General features: G+C 38.7%; 1 protein-coding gene across 1 annotated transcript; it reads right to left on the bottom strand.

The window, feature by feature from the left end:
- Nucleotides 1–528: 528 nt before the first annotated feature.
- On the bottom strand, nt 529–16,099 carry duox (dual oxidase). Its single transcript, XM_017485552.3, has 33 exons — nt 15,814–16,099; nt 14,550–14,627; nt 13,688–13,849; nt 13,281–13,468; nt 12,809–13,010; nt 11,968–12,134; nt 11,600–11,660; nt 10,983–11,079; nt 10,730–10,820; nt 10,512–10,614; nt 10,238–10,410; nt 9,936–10,111; nt 7,540–7,658; nt 7,308–7,448; nt 7,080–7,193; nt 6,796–6,998; nt 6,472–6,657; nt 6,078–6,303; nt 5,852–5,945; nt 5,499–5,674; nt 5,002–5,071; nt 4,755–4,832; nt 4,154–4,332; nt 3,723–3,953; nt 3,297–3,396; nt 3,141–3,190; nt 2,899–3,026; nt 2,638–2,791; nt 2,270–2,502; nt 1,969–2,127; nt 1,678–1,833; nt 1,372–1,500; nt 529–1,014 (listed from the first exon to the last, which is right to left on the bottom strand). Exons 1-33 carry the CDS (start codon nt 15,875–15,877, stop codon nt 892–894), a joined length of 4,611 nt encoding a protein of 1,536 aa, XP_017341041.1. The 5' UTR covers nt 15,878–16,099; the 3' UTR covers nt 529–891.
- Nucleotides 16,100–16,139: the final 40 nt, after the last annotated feature.

The following is a 16,139-nucleotide window of genomic DNA, read 5'->3' on the forward strand; positions in this document are numbered from 1 at the left end:
TTCATTCTTGAAATTCATAAGTAATATTTCCATTTTTATGATAATACCAGCAGCAACACAAAACTATTGGTTTGAGCTTAATATATTATTAATGATTAATAAATAGAAAATATTTCATAAAATTCAAATAATTGGTAAGAGTAATAATAATAATTATGTTTGTAAAGTATATTGTAAGGTTTATTGTATATTTTGTATATCAAGAGTGTAAGATATTATTAATAATTAGAATAATATTTAGTGTTATTATAGTATATGTATTCTTCTTCTTATTATTATTATTATGTAATTTGAGAACCTTTATTTACCTTCATTAAGTATATTTTAATATGTATTGTTTATCATGAATGTGTTTGTTTGGCTAATTGAGCAGGATGGGAGTAACTGGAGCCTTAAGCATTTAAGTACTTCTGTGTGTGCCATATATCTGCAGCTTTGTTCAACAGTCTCTGAACCAGTTTTGTTTGCATTTGGGATTACACTATCCGCCAAAGAAAACAAGTTCTTATAGGTCTTTACACAAGAATATGATATAGACGTTGAAATTTTTATTTAGCTTTCAAGTATCATGTATTAAGTACAAATTGCCCTTATACCACAGTAAAGGTCAGAAAGAACATTTAATTTCACAAATCACATTTAAAAATATATTAATAAGGAAAAAAAGAAGTAAAGTATCCATCCATCCATGGATGGATGGAGAAGTAAAGTAGTTTAAAAAAGAAATTAATTAGTTGAAAATAAATCTAACAGTACTGCACTATGGTATCAAGTAAAATCAATGCATCTCACAATATCAACACATTTATAGTTAGATCACTTCATTGTTAATTGTTAGAAACAGTAAATTTAACATGTTAATCAACAGTAAATTTAGAAGCAATAGTCAAGTTAGAAGTTCTCAAAATGATGAATGAAATGTGCTTGATCTCGTTTGTTTATCTGCTGGCAGGCTTTCTCTACATTCTTTGTCAGACCAGGTGGACCACAGCTGAAGACACCAATCTTCCCCACCTTAGGAAAAGAATTAAATAAAGGAGTTAGGGATTAGGAAACAAGATCACTTGGTTCAGATTCATTAATGGTCAATATATAACCATTGTATCACCTTATTTATTGTCAACATTAAAATAAAATGCATGAATATTAGAAATAAAAGTAAATTATATATAAGTCTATATATTGTAAAAGCATATATGAGTTATTATGGGGTGATTCATTAATATTGAGCTGATCCTTCCTGAATTATTAATGGGCTAGATTATTTATAGCAACCAGCCATAAAATAAGATGACAACCATGCACCCCACAGATGGCAAATTGTGACCAAATGATAATTATGGGAGAGGTATATCTTAGAATGTGAGTCACCTCAGGGTGAACTTCCTGTAGGGAGCTGAAGAAAGCCAAAAATGGTGGACGACCAAAGTGTGTGACAGAACGCAGGCCAGTAAACAGACTCCTGTTCGACACTTTCTGGAAATGGCGCTCGCATACATACTAAGGAAAGAGGAAAAACCAGAAAAGCTGTAAAGCTATAACTAAAACATTTACTTTTCCATTTTGCAGAATAAAGTTGGTAAATATAGTGTGAAATTAAGCAGTGTGAAATGATGAAGGGTAACATATTAGCTAGTTCTTTAGTTCAATGCCTGATCAATTTAAGAAGTTCCCTACAAGCATGGTGGTCCTCAGATCAAACTTTTCTGCCAGCTGAGTGATGTATATGTGTACAGACACCAGCTCCTGTGCATCCATCTCCTCAACTTCTCGTATGATATCCGACACCCACTCAAACTGACGCTGAGTCCGCGTAACCCAGATAAAATATACCTGGAGAGAAATTGGGCACATTTTACTTCTCCAATAATAAACCACATAAAGCATAAAGTCAAGTGCTGGAACGTCATGTAAATTTTTTATATGTGTTGTGATGAAAGATAAAATCTATGAATGACCTTTTATTACCTTTTTGCACTGAACTTTGAGTTTCGCTGAAGACTTGAAAACTATATCCTTCAGTATAGAAGCAAATGGAGTTACTCCAATGCCTCCTCCCACTAGAACAGACACCTCAAAGTCTTTCCACTCCTGGTGGCCCTCCCCAAATGGTCCATCCAGATACAGCTGAGGAGATTAAAATGTTTCAGAAACGTCCACAAATCAGAACTATAGTAATTAAATCCAAAATCAAGCAAAATAATATATTTGTTTTTATGCAGAGCTGAAAAAAATGTAGGAAAAAAAATGCAGAAAAACTGCCTCTTACTTTAGGATAAGTCCCTAGTTCCTTCAGTCTCTCTAGGTTGTAGATCTCTCGCAGCTTGCTGGTCCATGGTCCCACAGCACGGATGTGCAGGCTGAGGGTCTCCTCATGAGGTGCTGAGGTCAGTGTGAAGGGGTGGTACTCATCTGTGCCCAACTCCAGACAGGCTACACGTACCCACTGTCCTGAACGGTAGGTAAATCCTTGGGGGCGCTTAAATTCCAGATATGTCACTCCTGCCATGGAGAAATTTCACAGCATGACTCACACCATGATGGAGAGTTCAGCCTGAAGTAGCTAAAGCAGACTAGGAAAAATAAATCCTTATCCATAAGCTGCTGCTTCTTAAGTATGTATATAATATTCGGTACCTGAGGGCAACAGCTCAGCATTCACTACAGGGATCTCCACCTTCTTCCTGCTGAGGCTGATGAGTTTATCCAGGAGGAAGAGGAGGGCAGGTGGGATCAGGTAGATGTAAAAGCGTGGCTGCTGGAGGAGGGCAAAGCTGCCATGGATCACTGTCTGCCAGGAAGAAAAGGCGAAGGAGTATTACATTATCTGATAGTCCTACCACAAACAGCAACTCACCCTACTGAAGGCTTATCAAATTATTCAAGCTTTATTCTCACCAGTATATAGATAAGCACATAAAAATAGTGAGTGATCCAAAACCCTCTGAAACTGATACGTCTGAAGTAATGCGAGGCAAAGACATACATAAAGGCTAAGACAAAGAGAAGAATGATCCCTGTCATGCCTGCAAGAGAAGGAAAGTAAGAGGGCGAATGAGAGTGAGAACAAGAAAACATAAAATATATGTACACACCCTGAAATCATTGCTTTTTACCCAAGCAGTAAACAGTATTCCTACCTGGTACTGTACAAAAGAACCAGAAGGTCCACTTCGCTGGTAGCTCTGACCTATAAACAGTTTGCACATGTATCCTCAGACATGGCTCATTCCAGCAGTATAAGGTTAAGGTAATATTACATAAGGACAATAGGAACAAAGATAATGATAATTTACCCGTTATTTGAAAACACTTTGGGAAACATGCAGGCGAGGATGCTGAGCTCACTGACAGAGAAGACGTATAGATTGACTAAATGACCCAAGCTGTGCGTAACTGTAAGATGAGAAGGGATAAAGGTTAGACTAAGATCGACATGACCTTAAGAGCGAGAAATTAAAAAGTACACTCCAACACAGTGATACAAACATAATGATACAGCAAACTCAACACACCAGCTTCTGCAGATGGAAAAGATTTTACTCTGAAACTTGCTGTGTAGATGCTAAGATCGGGTTACAGTTGCAATTTAAACAAATAAATTCTTTTGTATTTCCCCTAAACAGGCAAAAAATATGCCAAATTATCTCAAATTACTAATGTGCTATTGAAATGGAGACCATCACGATAAACTGCACCAAAATTTTGCCAAGAAGTTTTACCTGAAAGGATGATAGCCGTCATTGCCATGAGGCGATGGAGATCTATAGCAGAGTCAAAGGGAATGTAACTGTTGAGGAAGGTTTCCCTGCACATGGTTATGAGGTTGCGACACACTGTGAGCAGCATGTACGGGAACAAGAAAGAGATGCCAGCAGCAGAGCCTCGGGACACTATAATGCCAACCATGGAAGACTCTGTGACACCAGAGCTGCGATCCTGAAAACCGTAGTCTACACACAGAGACATTAGTTTGAATTAAATTTAAATTTGAATTAAAGTCATTTACATTTAGCAACTTAAATCAGTGCAAAAAAAAAACAACAACTAAAATACGCTTAATGTACTCATAATGTACTTTATGATTTGTCATTAAATATGTGACAATTATGGTTACATAATGAGGGAAATGAAAAGGTGAGCCTAGACTCACAATAGCATCTCTCCAGAGCAACCCCAGCAGTGATCCCATAGATGACACCAATGCACACAATATGGCGACGGTAGTTTTCCACAAAGCGTTTAAACTGCTGGATCTTCTGTTGGACGCGACTCCTAATGTAGCGCTCTCTCTGAGGCTTCACATACAGCTTAGGGCTGTAGAGGCCTGATCTGGAAAAAAAAAGTGCAACGAGTACTCTATTAGGTGATCATAATCTCTTACTTCAAGTGATGCCACATGCCACCATTGAGGTATTCAGACCATATATGACTGGTTTAAAAGATGATTTAACTCATAGTGAAATTTTGCAGACATCATGTCACTGCATTACACCAAGCCCACAAACACAGCTGGTTTTAGGATGGTAATCTGTAAATAACAGGGATCACTGTAGCTTAGGTAAAGCCTAATGGATCATCCTGTAATCATACGTGGACATCTGGACATGCAACATGACAAATGGTAGAGCGCGTGTGTAAAACAATAAAGCAGCAATTTCCAGCATCTAACATCTTTTGATATCTTTGTACTCCTGGGTGACACGCAATAGATTAGAAAACCACAATTACAAACATGATGCTAAAGTCCTCACTTTTTTCTTTGGCGAAGTTCCGGGCCATCATCTACGGGGCAATTGTATACAAAGTCACCATCTTTTTTAAAAGAGGAGCTGAAAAAAAAAAGAAGACATTTGTTTGTAGAGTGAACAAATACATTTTGCCATCAGAATTAGGCTTTGAGATAAATTTGAACAGACATTAAAATATATATATATATATATATATATATATATATATATATATATATATATATATATATATATATATATATATATTTACCTGTGTTTCTTTGTGATGATAAAGGACACCCGATGTTGGCTTAGTCTGTTCATGTCATGCATTTCAATTCCTGCAGTTATGTGAAAGATAACACAAGAAAAGGCAAATTAAACGCTGGCTCAACAGAACCCACGAATAGACTGAATATTGGACAATTATCCACATTCTCGCTTGTACAGAAAAATGATGGGCTGCCATCTGGCTATTTCTGTAGTATAGTTGTATGACAAAGTAGAATGCTTGCTATTACATTGAGTGCTCAAAAGTGATGCTATCTAAAAATAAATTGAGCTCAGCACGGGAGAAGGGGAGAGACCCACCACATTTAGAAACAACGTGGAAATTATTTAAAAGCATAGGCAGATAGAACAAATGAGCTTTAGTTTATAAATGTGGTTTGTACACACCTGGACATGTTTTCACCTGCATTTAAGAGACTTTGAGCACAATATGCTGTTGTGATTGTTGTAAAATAAAAGTACAGAGTGAGAAAACACCTTTGATGTTAAGTTGTGCAAACTGCAGGACATTCTCATGGTCTTGTAGTAAGATGTGAAAGTCTTCCCAGGTGATGTGATCTTTGTTATCAAAGCCTGCAGCATGAAGCATAGCTGCTATAGCTTCCTCTGCCTGGTTCTTAGAAAGGACATTACTCGAGATCTCCAAAAAAGATCTAAGCAGATATATGAAAAGACAGAGAAGAATTTTATACGTACTATAATATGGAAGTTAATTGCATACTGCAGTGTAAAATAATGTTTAAAAATTTAAGTATGCATTGACATTATGACAAATTCATTGATTGTTATAGCTGACCAAATAAGTCAATGCTTAATATTACAATATTTACCTTAGTAAAGAACAAAAATCTTCCTTAGACAGGAAACCTTCTCCTTTAATGTCATGCATGGAGAACAAGAGCTTGGACTTCTCCTCTGGGGTTCCTGAAGAAGAGACCATTAATAAGGTAACAGAGGGTTAAATGGGTTTCAAAAATAAAAAGTATTGCATTTAAGAACATCTTCTGGCTACATTGTCCTTATTTAAGTCAGAATTCTTTTTTTGAATAAGTTGACCTTTCATGAAGATGACCAGAACATCGAGAAACTCTTGAAAAGAGAGATATCCATTGCCATCCTTATCTGCCAGAGAAAACATGGACTCCACAAAAGGCGAATCAGGCTTCAGCCCAAGCGCATGGGCAAACTCAGCTCCTGTGAGCTCACACTGAAGAGCCTCTTTGGTTCTCTTGGAGGACACAGCACTCAAATCTCCAGCATCATTTTTATCAATATCTAGAATCTGAGGCCAGAAAAGAGATTTAAGATGCTAAAATGTCAGACTTCATACCCAATTACAAACTCCATTGCAAGAAGCAGCACACTCAACACACACTCACCCACTCACCCACTCACACACCCACACACACGCACATACAAATGATTACTGATTCAGGTGTCCAGTTCCTACCTTTGCAAACGCATGTCTGAAAAAAGTCTCCACAATCTGAGCTCGCTGCTCTTTGGTCACTGCCTCCTTCAGCAGTTCTTTCTCACTCATCTCGGTCACTATCAGATGAAGAGTCATTTCCTTCAGGTCAGACTGAAGCTGATCCAAAAACTGAGATCTCTGCACAATGTTCTCAAAAAGCAAAACCTGAAAACATTTTAAATAGATGTTAAGTACTGCATTTCGACAACGAACACATTTCAACATATCAGATTTTCAACTTATTACATGCAGTTTGTGATTGGATTTGAATATGTGGAAATGTTAAACATAATTATTTCCTACCAGATCATATTCCTTGGGGATCTTCAAAAGTAGGGCACGGTGCTGGTGATCATTAGACAGAAACACCTCAAGGAGGTCCTGAGTACCAAGGTTATGAGTGCGCACAGGGGATCCATTTTCACCATAAATCTGGAGCCGTTTCTTCTCATCAATCTCCAGGCTGACGTACTGAGGAGAATCTGAATATCCTTGCCACTCACAAGCTATACAAATAGAAGCACAGGATGTAACACTTCTCTGATAACACAGGATCATCCAGTAACAATATCGACTGCACAAACTACCTCTGATTCCATGAGGGGTGGTTTTGTCTTTAGTGGGGCCTTGGGTCCTTTTCAGAAACCTTTTGTACTTGGTTGCCCGGATGTAGGCCACTACGTAAGCCACGAGGAAACTCACTGTTTAAGTTTGAAAGAGAAAGAAGAAATAAGTCTAATTTTGGAACCTCTGATAAAAGTTAAAGATCTCAGTCTTGTATCTAAATTAATACACACATCTGTAGTCCTACTGACCTACAGGGAAGAAGAAAAGGGCAATGACAAAAATGCCAAAGCCTGCTTTGCTGCCACTGTCGAAGTAACTCATAGAAGTAGCATTAGTGCAAGGGTAAAGCATGGAGGCTGTGATTGTCTGAGGCTGAGGGCAGGGATCACCTGTAAGTGACAGAGAATCATTGGTTGAAATATCTGAGAACATATGGCAAAAGTAATAATAGGTGATGTGTAAGTTTTGAATGAATTGTACCATTTAGCCAGAAAAACACATTCTCTTGTATGTCTCCACTCTCTGCACAAGTGGTCCTGAGAAGTACATCATGATATGTGGTGCTTCGTATAGCTTGGATCTCCTCCTCTGTAAACAAGCTATGAAGAGAGGACAAAAAGTCAAATTTTAGCCAATAAAAGAGGAAATGATCATACAAACCAACAATCAATCAATAAAAAACAATTCTATATCAAAGCTACAGATCATAGGATTTTTTTTTAAAGTCAGTATTGTGTTAGGGGTCTTGGGTTGGAATTTGTACACATGCATCAAGCATCAGCTAAAATACGTCAAATGTTATCACACGCCAAATTTAGACGTGACAGAAATCTGTTTCTCTTGCTGAAAAAGGAATGTATTTATTCTCAAATTTGGTGGAAAGCTGATGAATGATATTTAGCTGATTTATTCTAGGTGTGGAATTTGTACTGTTAGACAGTCGAGAGGTTGTTAAGCTCATTTAGTCAGCAATGGATTAACAGTGGTTGTTTGTATGTACAGTTGAAATCAAAATGATTCAACCCCCATTGCAAATCAGATTTTTTGTCAAAATTTACAGACTTTCAGCTGTCTGCAATGAACAAATCAAACAAAAGCAATTGAAATAGTTGAGCACAATGAATGCTTCAAGTAGTTTCCCCAAATTCAACTGAAAATGCAACTTATAATGATTTCTCCAGTTACAAAATTTTTCAACCCCCTGAATAGAATCCTTCACAACAGCACAAATGCAAATGTAAATGCAAAACAGGTGTTGCCTCAAGCACACCTTATGCAACTAATCAAGGGCTTCATTAGTTGCAACCAAGTGTGTTTGAGCTGGTACACATGAAATACCTTAACTAGCTAGGGGTAGAAAACATATGAAATACCTGAACTGGCTAGGGGTAGAAAGTGTATGAAATACCTGGACTGCCTAGGGGCAGAAAATTTATGAAATACCTGGAAAGGGCAGAAAAAGGAAGCGATCAACGGCTGCAAGAGAAGGCAGCCTTTCTGAAAAGGCACGTTGTGAAAAACCCTCAAGTGGCTTGCAAAATACCTGCAGCAAGACTTGGTGGCAACAGGCACTGAGGTTTCAGTGAGCACAGTAAGGTGTGTACTAAATGAAGGTTTCCATGCCAGAACTCCAAGACATACACCACTACTGACCCAAAAGCACAAGAAAAGTCGCTCAAAATCATATAAATAAGCCTTGGAAGTTTTGGAATTCTGTTCTGTGGAACTTTTTGGCACGATGGATAAGCAGTATATCTGTAGGAAGAAGAATGAAGAAAGAACACTCTGTCCATAGTCAAGCATGGTGGTGGCTCGATGATGCTCTGGGGCTGCTTTGCATCCCCTGGCACTGGAAACCTGCAGCGTGTGGGAGGCAAGATGGATTCATTGAAGTATCAGGAAATCCTAGGAGAAAACGTCATGCCATCTGTGAGGAAGCTGAAGCTTGGGCGTCATTGGATCTTCCAACAGGACAATGATCCCAAGCATACCTCAGATTTCACCAAGGCTTGGTTGCAGAAGAAGTCCTGGAAGATTCTACAGGGCCATCACTGACACCTGACTTGACCCCCATAGAAAATCACTGGCAGGATTTGAAGAAGGCGATTTCAGCACGCAAATCCAAGAATATTACTGAACTGGAGGCCATTGCTCTTGAGGAATAGGCTAAGATTCCTCAGGAACGCTGCCAGAAGCTATGCATCTTGAAACTGGAGAAGTCAACATTAAAAGTTGTACTTTCAGTTGAATTTGGGGAAACCACTTGAAGCATTCCTTGTGGTGAACTATTTCAATTGCTTTTGTTTGATTTGTTCACTGCAGACAGCTGAAAGTCTGTACATTTTGACAATGAACCTTATTTGCAATTTTGACTGCAACTGTATTTCAAACTCGGTTGTATCAGGCTAGAGTGAGTCAGTCGAGGTGTTTACTCACCTTGTTGTGTGCATTTATTACTCTGAGTTTTAGCTAGCATGTTTACACTATTTAGCTTACAGTATAGTGAAAACAGTATTTGCTCTTTCACTTGGGTCCACATGTTTAGGTCCCAGTACCAACCTTGCAGTCCCAGTACCAAACTACACACTGGTCAGTACACCATTGGTGTCATTACTAGTTTTTAGGGACACAGGCTTGAATTCTCTCTGAATGTGTATTACTTTGCACACACAGCCACGAGGTCAATCAGTGCCATGTAGAACAATATGTCATGATCCTTTTTACCAAACATTCTTCTGCGAGTGGCTTGCAATAACATTTTTCTACCAGAGGAGACGAATTTCCAAATCTTACATCCAACAGCTTTAAAGTTCTGAAATACTTAACAGAAAACAGTGAGGAAATATGACATGTTTTTCATGTAATTAATATCCTACCCATTTTGTTGGTTTTCAAACCAGAATCGGTCTGCATTTCTGATGCGTTCAAACTGGTCCAGGACAATGGAGGAAACTACCGGACCTGGTCCATTGTTTATCTCAAGCAGAACTCCCACAGACAGCTCCAACCTGTTGATATCGTTTTCATATAGCTTGGACAGCTCCAAAAATAACTAAAACAAAACCAGATATTGAAAATCGACCATTAGGGGAAAGCAATACAGATGTCGTTACTAAATATTACATTTCATGAATTAATGTATTACAGCCGATATTCCTACATAGTCTACTGTATATACCTCTGGATTAGTCTTGTTTAGATTGGGATTAATCTCTTCCCAGGTCTTGACAGGTGGAAGGTTGAGGGCCTCTCTGACTTGGTTATAGCTGGCCAGCCCAAAGTCTCTGCCTCTCTCAATGGCTATGGCCAAGGCATCAGTACGTGAGAGCTGCAAGGATCCATACATGTAGTCTGTACAGGAAAAGTAAAAGAGAGGATATGAGTTCATCACTTGCTCAGCATTTCAAAAAGAAGAGCTATAGGAGAAGAAAGCAACAAAAATAAAGAGTAACCTTGCAAATCCTCAACAATTATGTTGTCCTCTCTCTCAGCTGGCTGCGAAGCCATACCCATTATCAGATCGTCCACATCTTGACCAGAGTTTAAATTTGGGTTCTGCAGCAAAGAACCACATTTTAAATAGCTGCTTCATCATTAAATTTGAAAAAGTTTTAAACTTTATCTAGAATGATTTGAATTTTGAACACATTTTTTAAAATTCTTGACTCACATGTCTGTTCCAAAAACTGTTGCATAAGCGGAGTGCTGGAGAAGTACTTCCATCCAGGTTCACAACTGTTCTGTAGTGACAAGTCCTGTTTCTATTAAAACAATCAAACAAACAAACAAAAAGAAAAAATGGTGAACACTGTTCATTTTTAAACAATTACACTACCAATATAATTCAAAGAATACACATTATCGAAGAGAAGTTTATTTAGTAATAAATAAGTCTCGTTTGATGTGTATTTGCATGTATTTACCTCATATAGACACCAGAGGGAACCAGAGTTAAATCAAAGCATGTTGTTACAATCTGAAACTCGGGAGAAATTCCTGGATCAACAGATTTCTGATAGCCTGGAAGTGTTTTAGAAAAAAATACTCATCAAAGCATTCAAGAAATATTGTATCCAGTGTTAAATGATTTTCAGAATAAAATTGTCACCGCATACACTAGCCTATATTTTATGGACTGTTATGTCAAGCACAACGTCTGATTTTGGACAGGGGGAAAAAAGCAGTTCCATGAAACACATCTGAATTCTAACTAAAACTCAGTTGAAATGTTTGATACAACCTTTAAGACTATTCATGTTCTGTTTCTACAGGAAGGATAATCCAACAAAAATAGCTTCCTCAGTAGAAATGATAACCCTGGCTTCACTGACGTAGCTAGCGCCCACTGTGCCCATTAAACAGATCCTCAAGTGGTAACTCACTAAACCACAGGTAAGTAGAGCATGTCAGCTCACCACAACTAACATACACACACACACACACACACACACACACACACACACACACACACACACACACACGCACACACACACACACACACACACACACACACACCCACACCTTCCCTGTGACCTCTCACCTGGGTATGAAGGCACTGAGACTCCTAGATATTTAGGCAACCATTCATAGAATGCAATGTTCTGGTGAAAGAATAAAAGATTATAACACTTCTTATGGAGAGATAAACCATACAAGCATATCAAATAATAATCAGTATCAGGTATGAGTCTTGCTTAATAGTTTTCTTCACCTTTCTGTACCATGTACTGACTCATGACTTGGGCAACTATTTATTTTGCACATGGAGTAGCCTGTAGTTCAAACAAAAGTGTCTTAAGCCCTGTTGCAGAAAGTGCGTGAGGCAACCATACAAGCGGACAGACTACCAAATTAGCACTTCCATCTACACCTTGTGGTTTCTAAATAATAGATGACTTTTCTCTTTACCTGAAATGTGGCAATAACCATCTTCCTGGCACTTTGAAAAAGCTCCTCATCTGACCATGATGGGTGTTCCTTGTGTAGTTGAGTAGCAAGATAATTATGGTAACGGAACCAAATAATCGCCTCAGCTACCATGAAGATATTCTCATTGGCCCAGGCATTCCCAAATTCTGTGGAGACATAATAATCAGTAAACGCAACGAAAGATTAAGAAACCTCAAACCTGTACTGTTTATTTTGTGTTTGTGTCTGTTTTTGACATCAAAGATGTCTTCTATTTACGTAACCTGCATAGTGAGCTCTGGCAGCTGAAAGAAATCCCAACAATAGCACATCTGACAATAGGCTAAATGCGTTTCTTAAAGCAGACAAGCTCCCATGGATAGCATTTTTCTATCTAGACATTGCTCAAAGACTTACATTCATTGAGACATGCATTACAACAGATTATGTGGCAGAAATAAAGAACAGCACCATAAAAAGGCAACAACACAAACAACAACAATACAGTCACCATAGGATTTAATGAGGTTTAGCAAGAATGTAGGACCAGGTGGACAACATAAAAAAGACAACAATGAAGATTGAGTTTGTTTTGTGGAATGAATGAGGTCATTCTAAACTTTTCAGAAAACATTACACTGTTTAGTAGTCTGAAGAAGCATAGAAAACATACACCTCAGTACAGGCGTCACATCACATGTTAAAGCTCCACCATCCTAAATACAGCTGAGTGAAACTACCCACAAATATTGTTAAATTAAATCCTTAATTTCAGTATATGCAACAGCACTTTTTTTCAACTGATTCTTTTTGAAGAACATAAAATCTCTAATGATTTTACCATAGAGCCCCTCTGGGCCGGTCTGTCCGTTGCAAGGGTTTGGAGCACTCCACATGAAATTGTTACTGGCAGTCTGCTTTGGCATGTCAGAAGAAGAGCCTGAGGACAGGAGCCCTCCATGGAAACTCCTCAGGGCATCACACCAAGAGCTGGAGGAACCATAGATTGAGCTGCCATCAATCCAAGCTGTCACATGGTTCACCTGTTAGGAAATGAACCATCAGCTTTTATTCAGTTATTCACTTAAAGCATATTTAATTTGCTCATTAAACTGCTCATTTAATTTCTACACCAGAAAAGTTTCTATGAATATCAGTCATAAAAATATATTTTGTTATGTTACTTCATTTATTGGCTTTAAATGTTGGTACTCATAGAGTACATTTCTTATATCGGTTCTGCCCAGTCTTTATGGGTGTAGTTCTTGTCTTTAATCTAAATTCACTACACTCATCTCTACAGGAAGTGTTACCTGTTTTCTCGGGTTGTTTGGACTCTGTCCACTACTATGGTCCCATTGTACACGTTGGAATTGGAGCAGGACTTCTTCTTTGGAGTTACGCCCAAAGACAGGGTCATCCTTTGGGACTGGGACGTTCATGAACTCAGAAGGGCAACCAGGTCTTCGGGATTCCACAATCTCATACACTACATGAAAACCTATTGGCCACCAGTAAATTTATAGTTGTCTTGTCAGAATGAAACAGTGTATAATGGTTCAGTCAAAAAATCAAGGAGGAATGTTAGCATAAACAGTCTGACAGACTTTCTGCTATGGTAAATTTACACACACACACACACACACACACACACACACACACACACACACACACACACACTTATTTATTTATTTATTTATTTATTGAAGGTGTCACTCACCAAAAAACAATGAAAGAACCGTTCGGTTCTGGACTGACAGTTGGCCAGAGGGGCCACGTGACACTGTGTTACTGATGCGCCGTGAGTTGGGCAGATGCAGTCCTTTGATTTGAAAAACTCCGTCTGAGTAGTGAGCGGACAGGAGGCGCATGAGAGGTGCACCTGTTCAACAAACATTCACAGTGCTGGGATCAGGTTCCTTAGATGCAGACTATGGCCACATCCCATTTTGTTTTACAACTTTTTTTTTTTTTTTTTTTTTACAACTTCCTTGGTAATATTTATAATACTAAATATTACATGAATATAATTTGTTGCCAGGCACCAGTACCTTTCACATATTTGTACTGCAAAAATTGGGTCTTTAACATTTTTGTTGGTGCCACAATACACTGAAAAACAATTCCCTCCATAAAAAACCATAAAGATACAAATATTTAATATATAAAATGATTGTTTGGATCACTGTGAAGCCAACAAAAAACCCCATAAAGAATCATCCATCAGAGACAGTTCTCAATGCTGTAAAGAAGGTAATTTAATTCATACGCCTGTATGGTACAGTTTTGTCTGGGATGTACATCCATCCATCCATCTTCTATACCGCTTATCCTTTTCAGGGTCACGGGGAACCTGGAGCCTATCGTCTGGGATCTACACACTCTTTGTAAAAATGATTGCATCTAGCACCCTAAAGGATCTTTGGTTTGTTGCTACAACGAAGGTTTCCATTTCAGAATAGATTCCAAGTAGAGCCCTTTTACCAAGCTTGAACCTAACTATCCAAGGACCAATAAGAAACCTATGTATCTAATATTGCAGCATAGTTTACACTACTGATAGGTATATATCAGGCTGTTACCTGCTGTCCCCCGACGATGATAGGCCAAGTTATTATACCAGCCATCATATCTCTGAACTTCCCAAGTGATGCCGGATTCTGAGTGACAAAAAAGACAACTACAATTGTGGTGTGAATAACATAGTGTGTGGACCTCCCTAATTAAGCAATGACCCTACATACAGTATCAGAAACACATGGTGCCATTGCTGGTCCCAATTGTCCTCTGATTTGGAGGTAAAAATTAAAAACACTGTAAGTAGAAAGCAATTTTTTTTTTTACATTGGCCTATTATAGGTACCAACTTATACAGGCCTAAATACCATGTGTCCAAATGTTTGTGGACACATGGCCATCACACCCATATGTGTTCCTTCCCCAAACTGTTGACACAAAGTTGAAAGCACCAACATATTCCAGCATGACAATGCCCCTGTGCACAAAGTGAGCTCCATGAAGACATGGTTTGCCAAATTTGGAGTGGAAAAACTGGAGTGGACTGCACAGAGCCCTGACCTCAGGGATGACCTGGAACGCCCACTGTGCCCCAGGCCTTCTTTCCCAAAGTTAGTGTCTGACTACATTAATGCTCTTGTGCCTGAAGGGGAAAATCCCCACAGCCACATTCCAAAGCTTTCCCATATAACTGGAGGTTATTATACTAGCAAAGGGGGACTAAATATGGAATGGGATGTTCACATATGGGTGTAATGATCAGGTGTCCAAAAACAATTGGCCATAGAGTGTATATCATGATCCTTCTTTATGTGCAAACTCGCTTATAGTTAATACATTTCAGTAATGACCAATTGGTGACTAGTAATCATACTATATCATGTTGTCATTTCTGAAAAGAAGGGCGCAAAAGCTACAGAAATAAAGTGTTGTTATGTTCTTGTTACGTTGTAAGACCCAAATGTTTGTTCTGATGTCATATTAACACATATATTAAAACATGCAGCTGACTCCTCCAGCTCTCACACAGCGTCACTAAAATGTTATGGTTGAGATCCCTCATAATACCTGTGCAATTAGCCTTAGGTCTATATGACAGCATTCAACATTATTGTATTACATGAAGAGCTTTACATGCTTTTACATGCTGTTGTGTCTTTATATTCCAGGAGCTTTTCCCTCCCTGTCCACCTGCTGGATCACCTCTCCCTTGGCACACCATGATTTACAAAGTAGCACTGTATTACTTGGGCTAGTAAATACAGTTAATAGACAAGAACATTTAGAACAGCTTTGTAATCATATTAGAAGCCCAGTGGGTTTGCTTACCTGCTGCACAGAGTGTCAGAGTCAGTGAGACTAGCGTCCACCATGCGCTCCTGTGCAAATCCATTCTGGAGAAAGTGGAGCACTTCAGGAGCCAAGACACTTGGAGAACCGTGGAGTGGAGAAGTCACAGCCAGAACTCACTCAGAGGCAGGAGACACTGAACGTAACAGTAGTGCGAAAGAAAACCAAGAAGCAGATCGGTTTCCAGTTAGCACACTGCACACCGTAGGCAGGAGTGAAGCACTGGGGACTGGCAGCGCCTGAGCAGTGTTATCTGAGCGCAACTAAAAAAAACAACAACAGCAAAAAAAAAAAAACCCAAAGCG

This window comes from Ictalurus punctatus, chromosome 14 (assembly GCF_001660625.3).
Source record: "Ictalurus punctatus breed USDA103 chromosome 14, Coco_2.0, whole genome shotgun sequence".
Classification (NCBI taxonomy): domain Eukaryota; kingdom Metazoa; phylum Chordata; class Actinopteri; order Siluriformes; family Ictaluridae; genus Ictalurus; species Ictalurus punctatus.

Excerpts from the sequence above, each read along its gene's own strand:
- duox (XM_017485552.3), bottom strand. The coding sequence starts at position 15,877 with ATGGATTTGCACAGGAGCGCATGGTGGACGCTAGTCTCACTGACTCTG. Across the intron at positions 4,833-5,001 it reads ATCATCACAAAGAAACACAG|CTCCTCTTTTAAAAAAGATG; the intron begins GTAAATATATAT and ends TTTTTTTTTCAG. Across the intron at positions 1,834-1,968 it reads TCAAAGTTCAGTGCAAAAAG|GTATATTTTATCTGGGTTAC; the intron begins GTAATAAAAGGT and ends ATTTCTCTCCAG.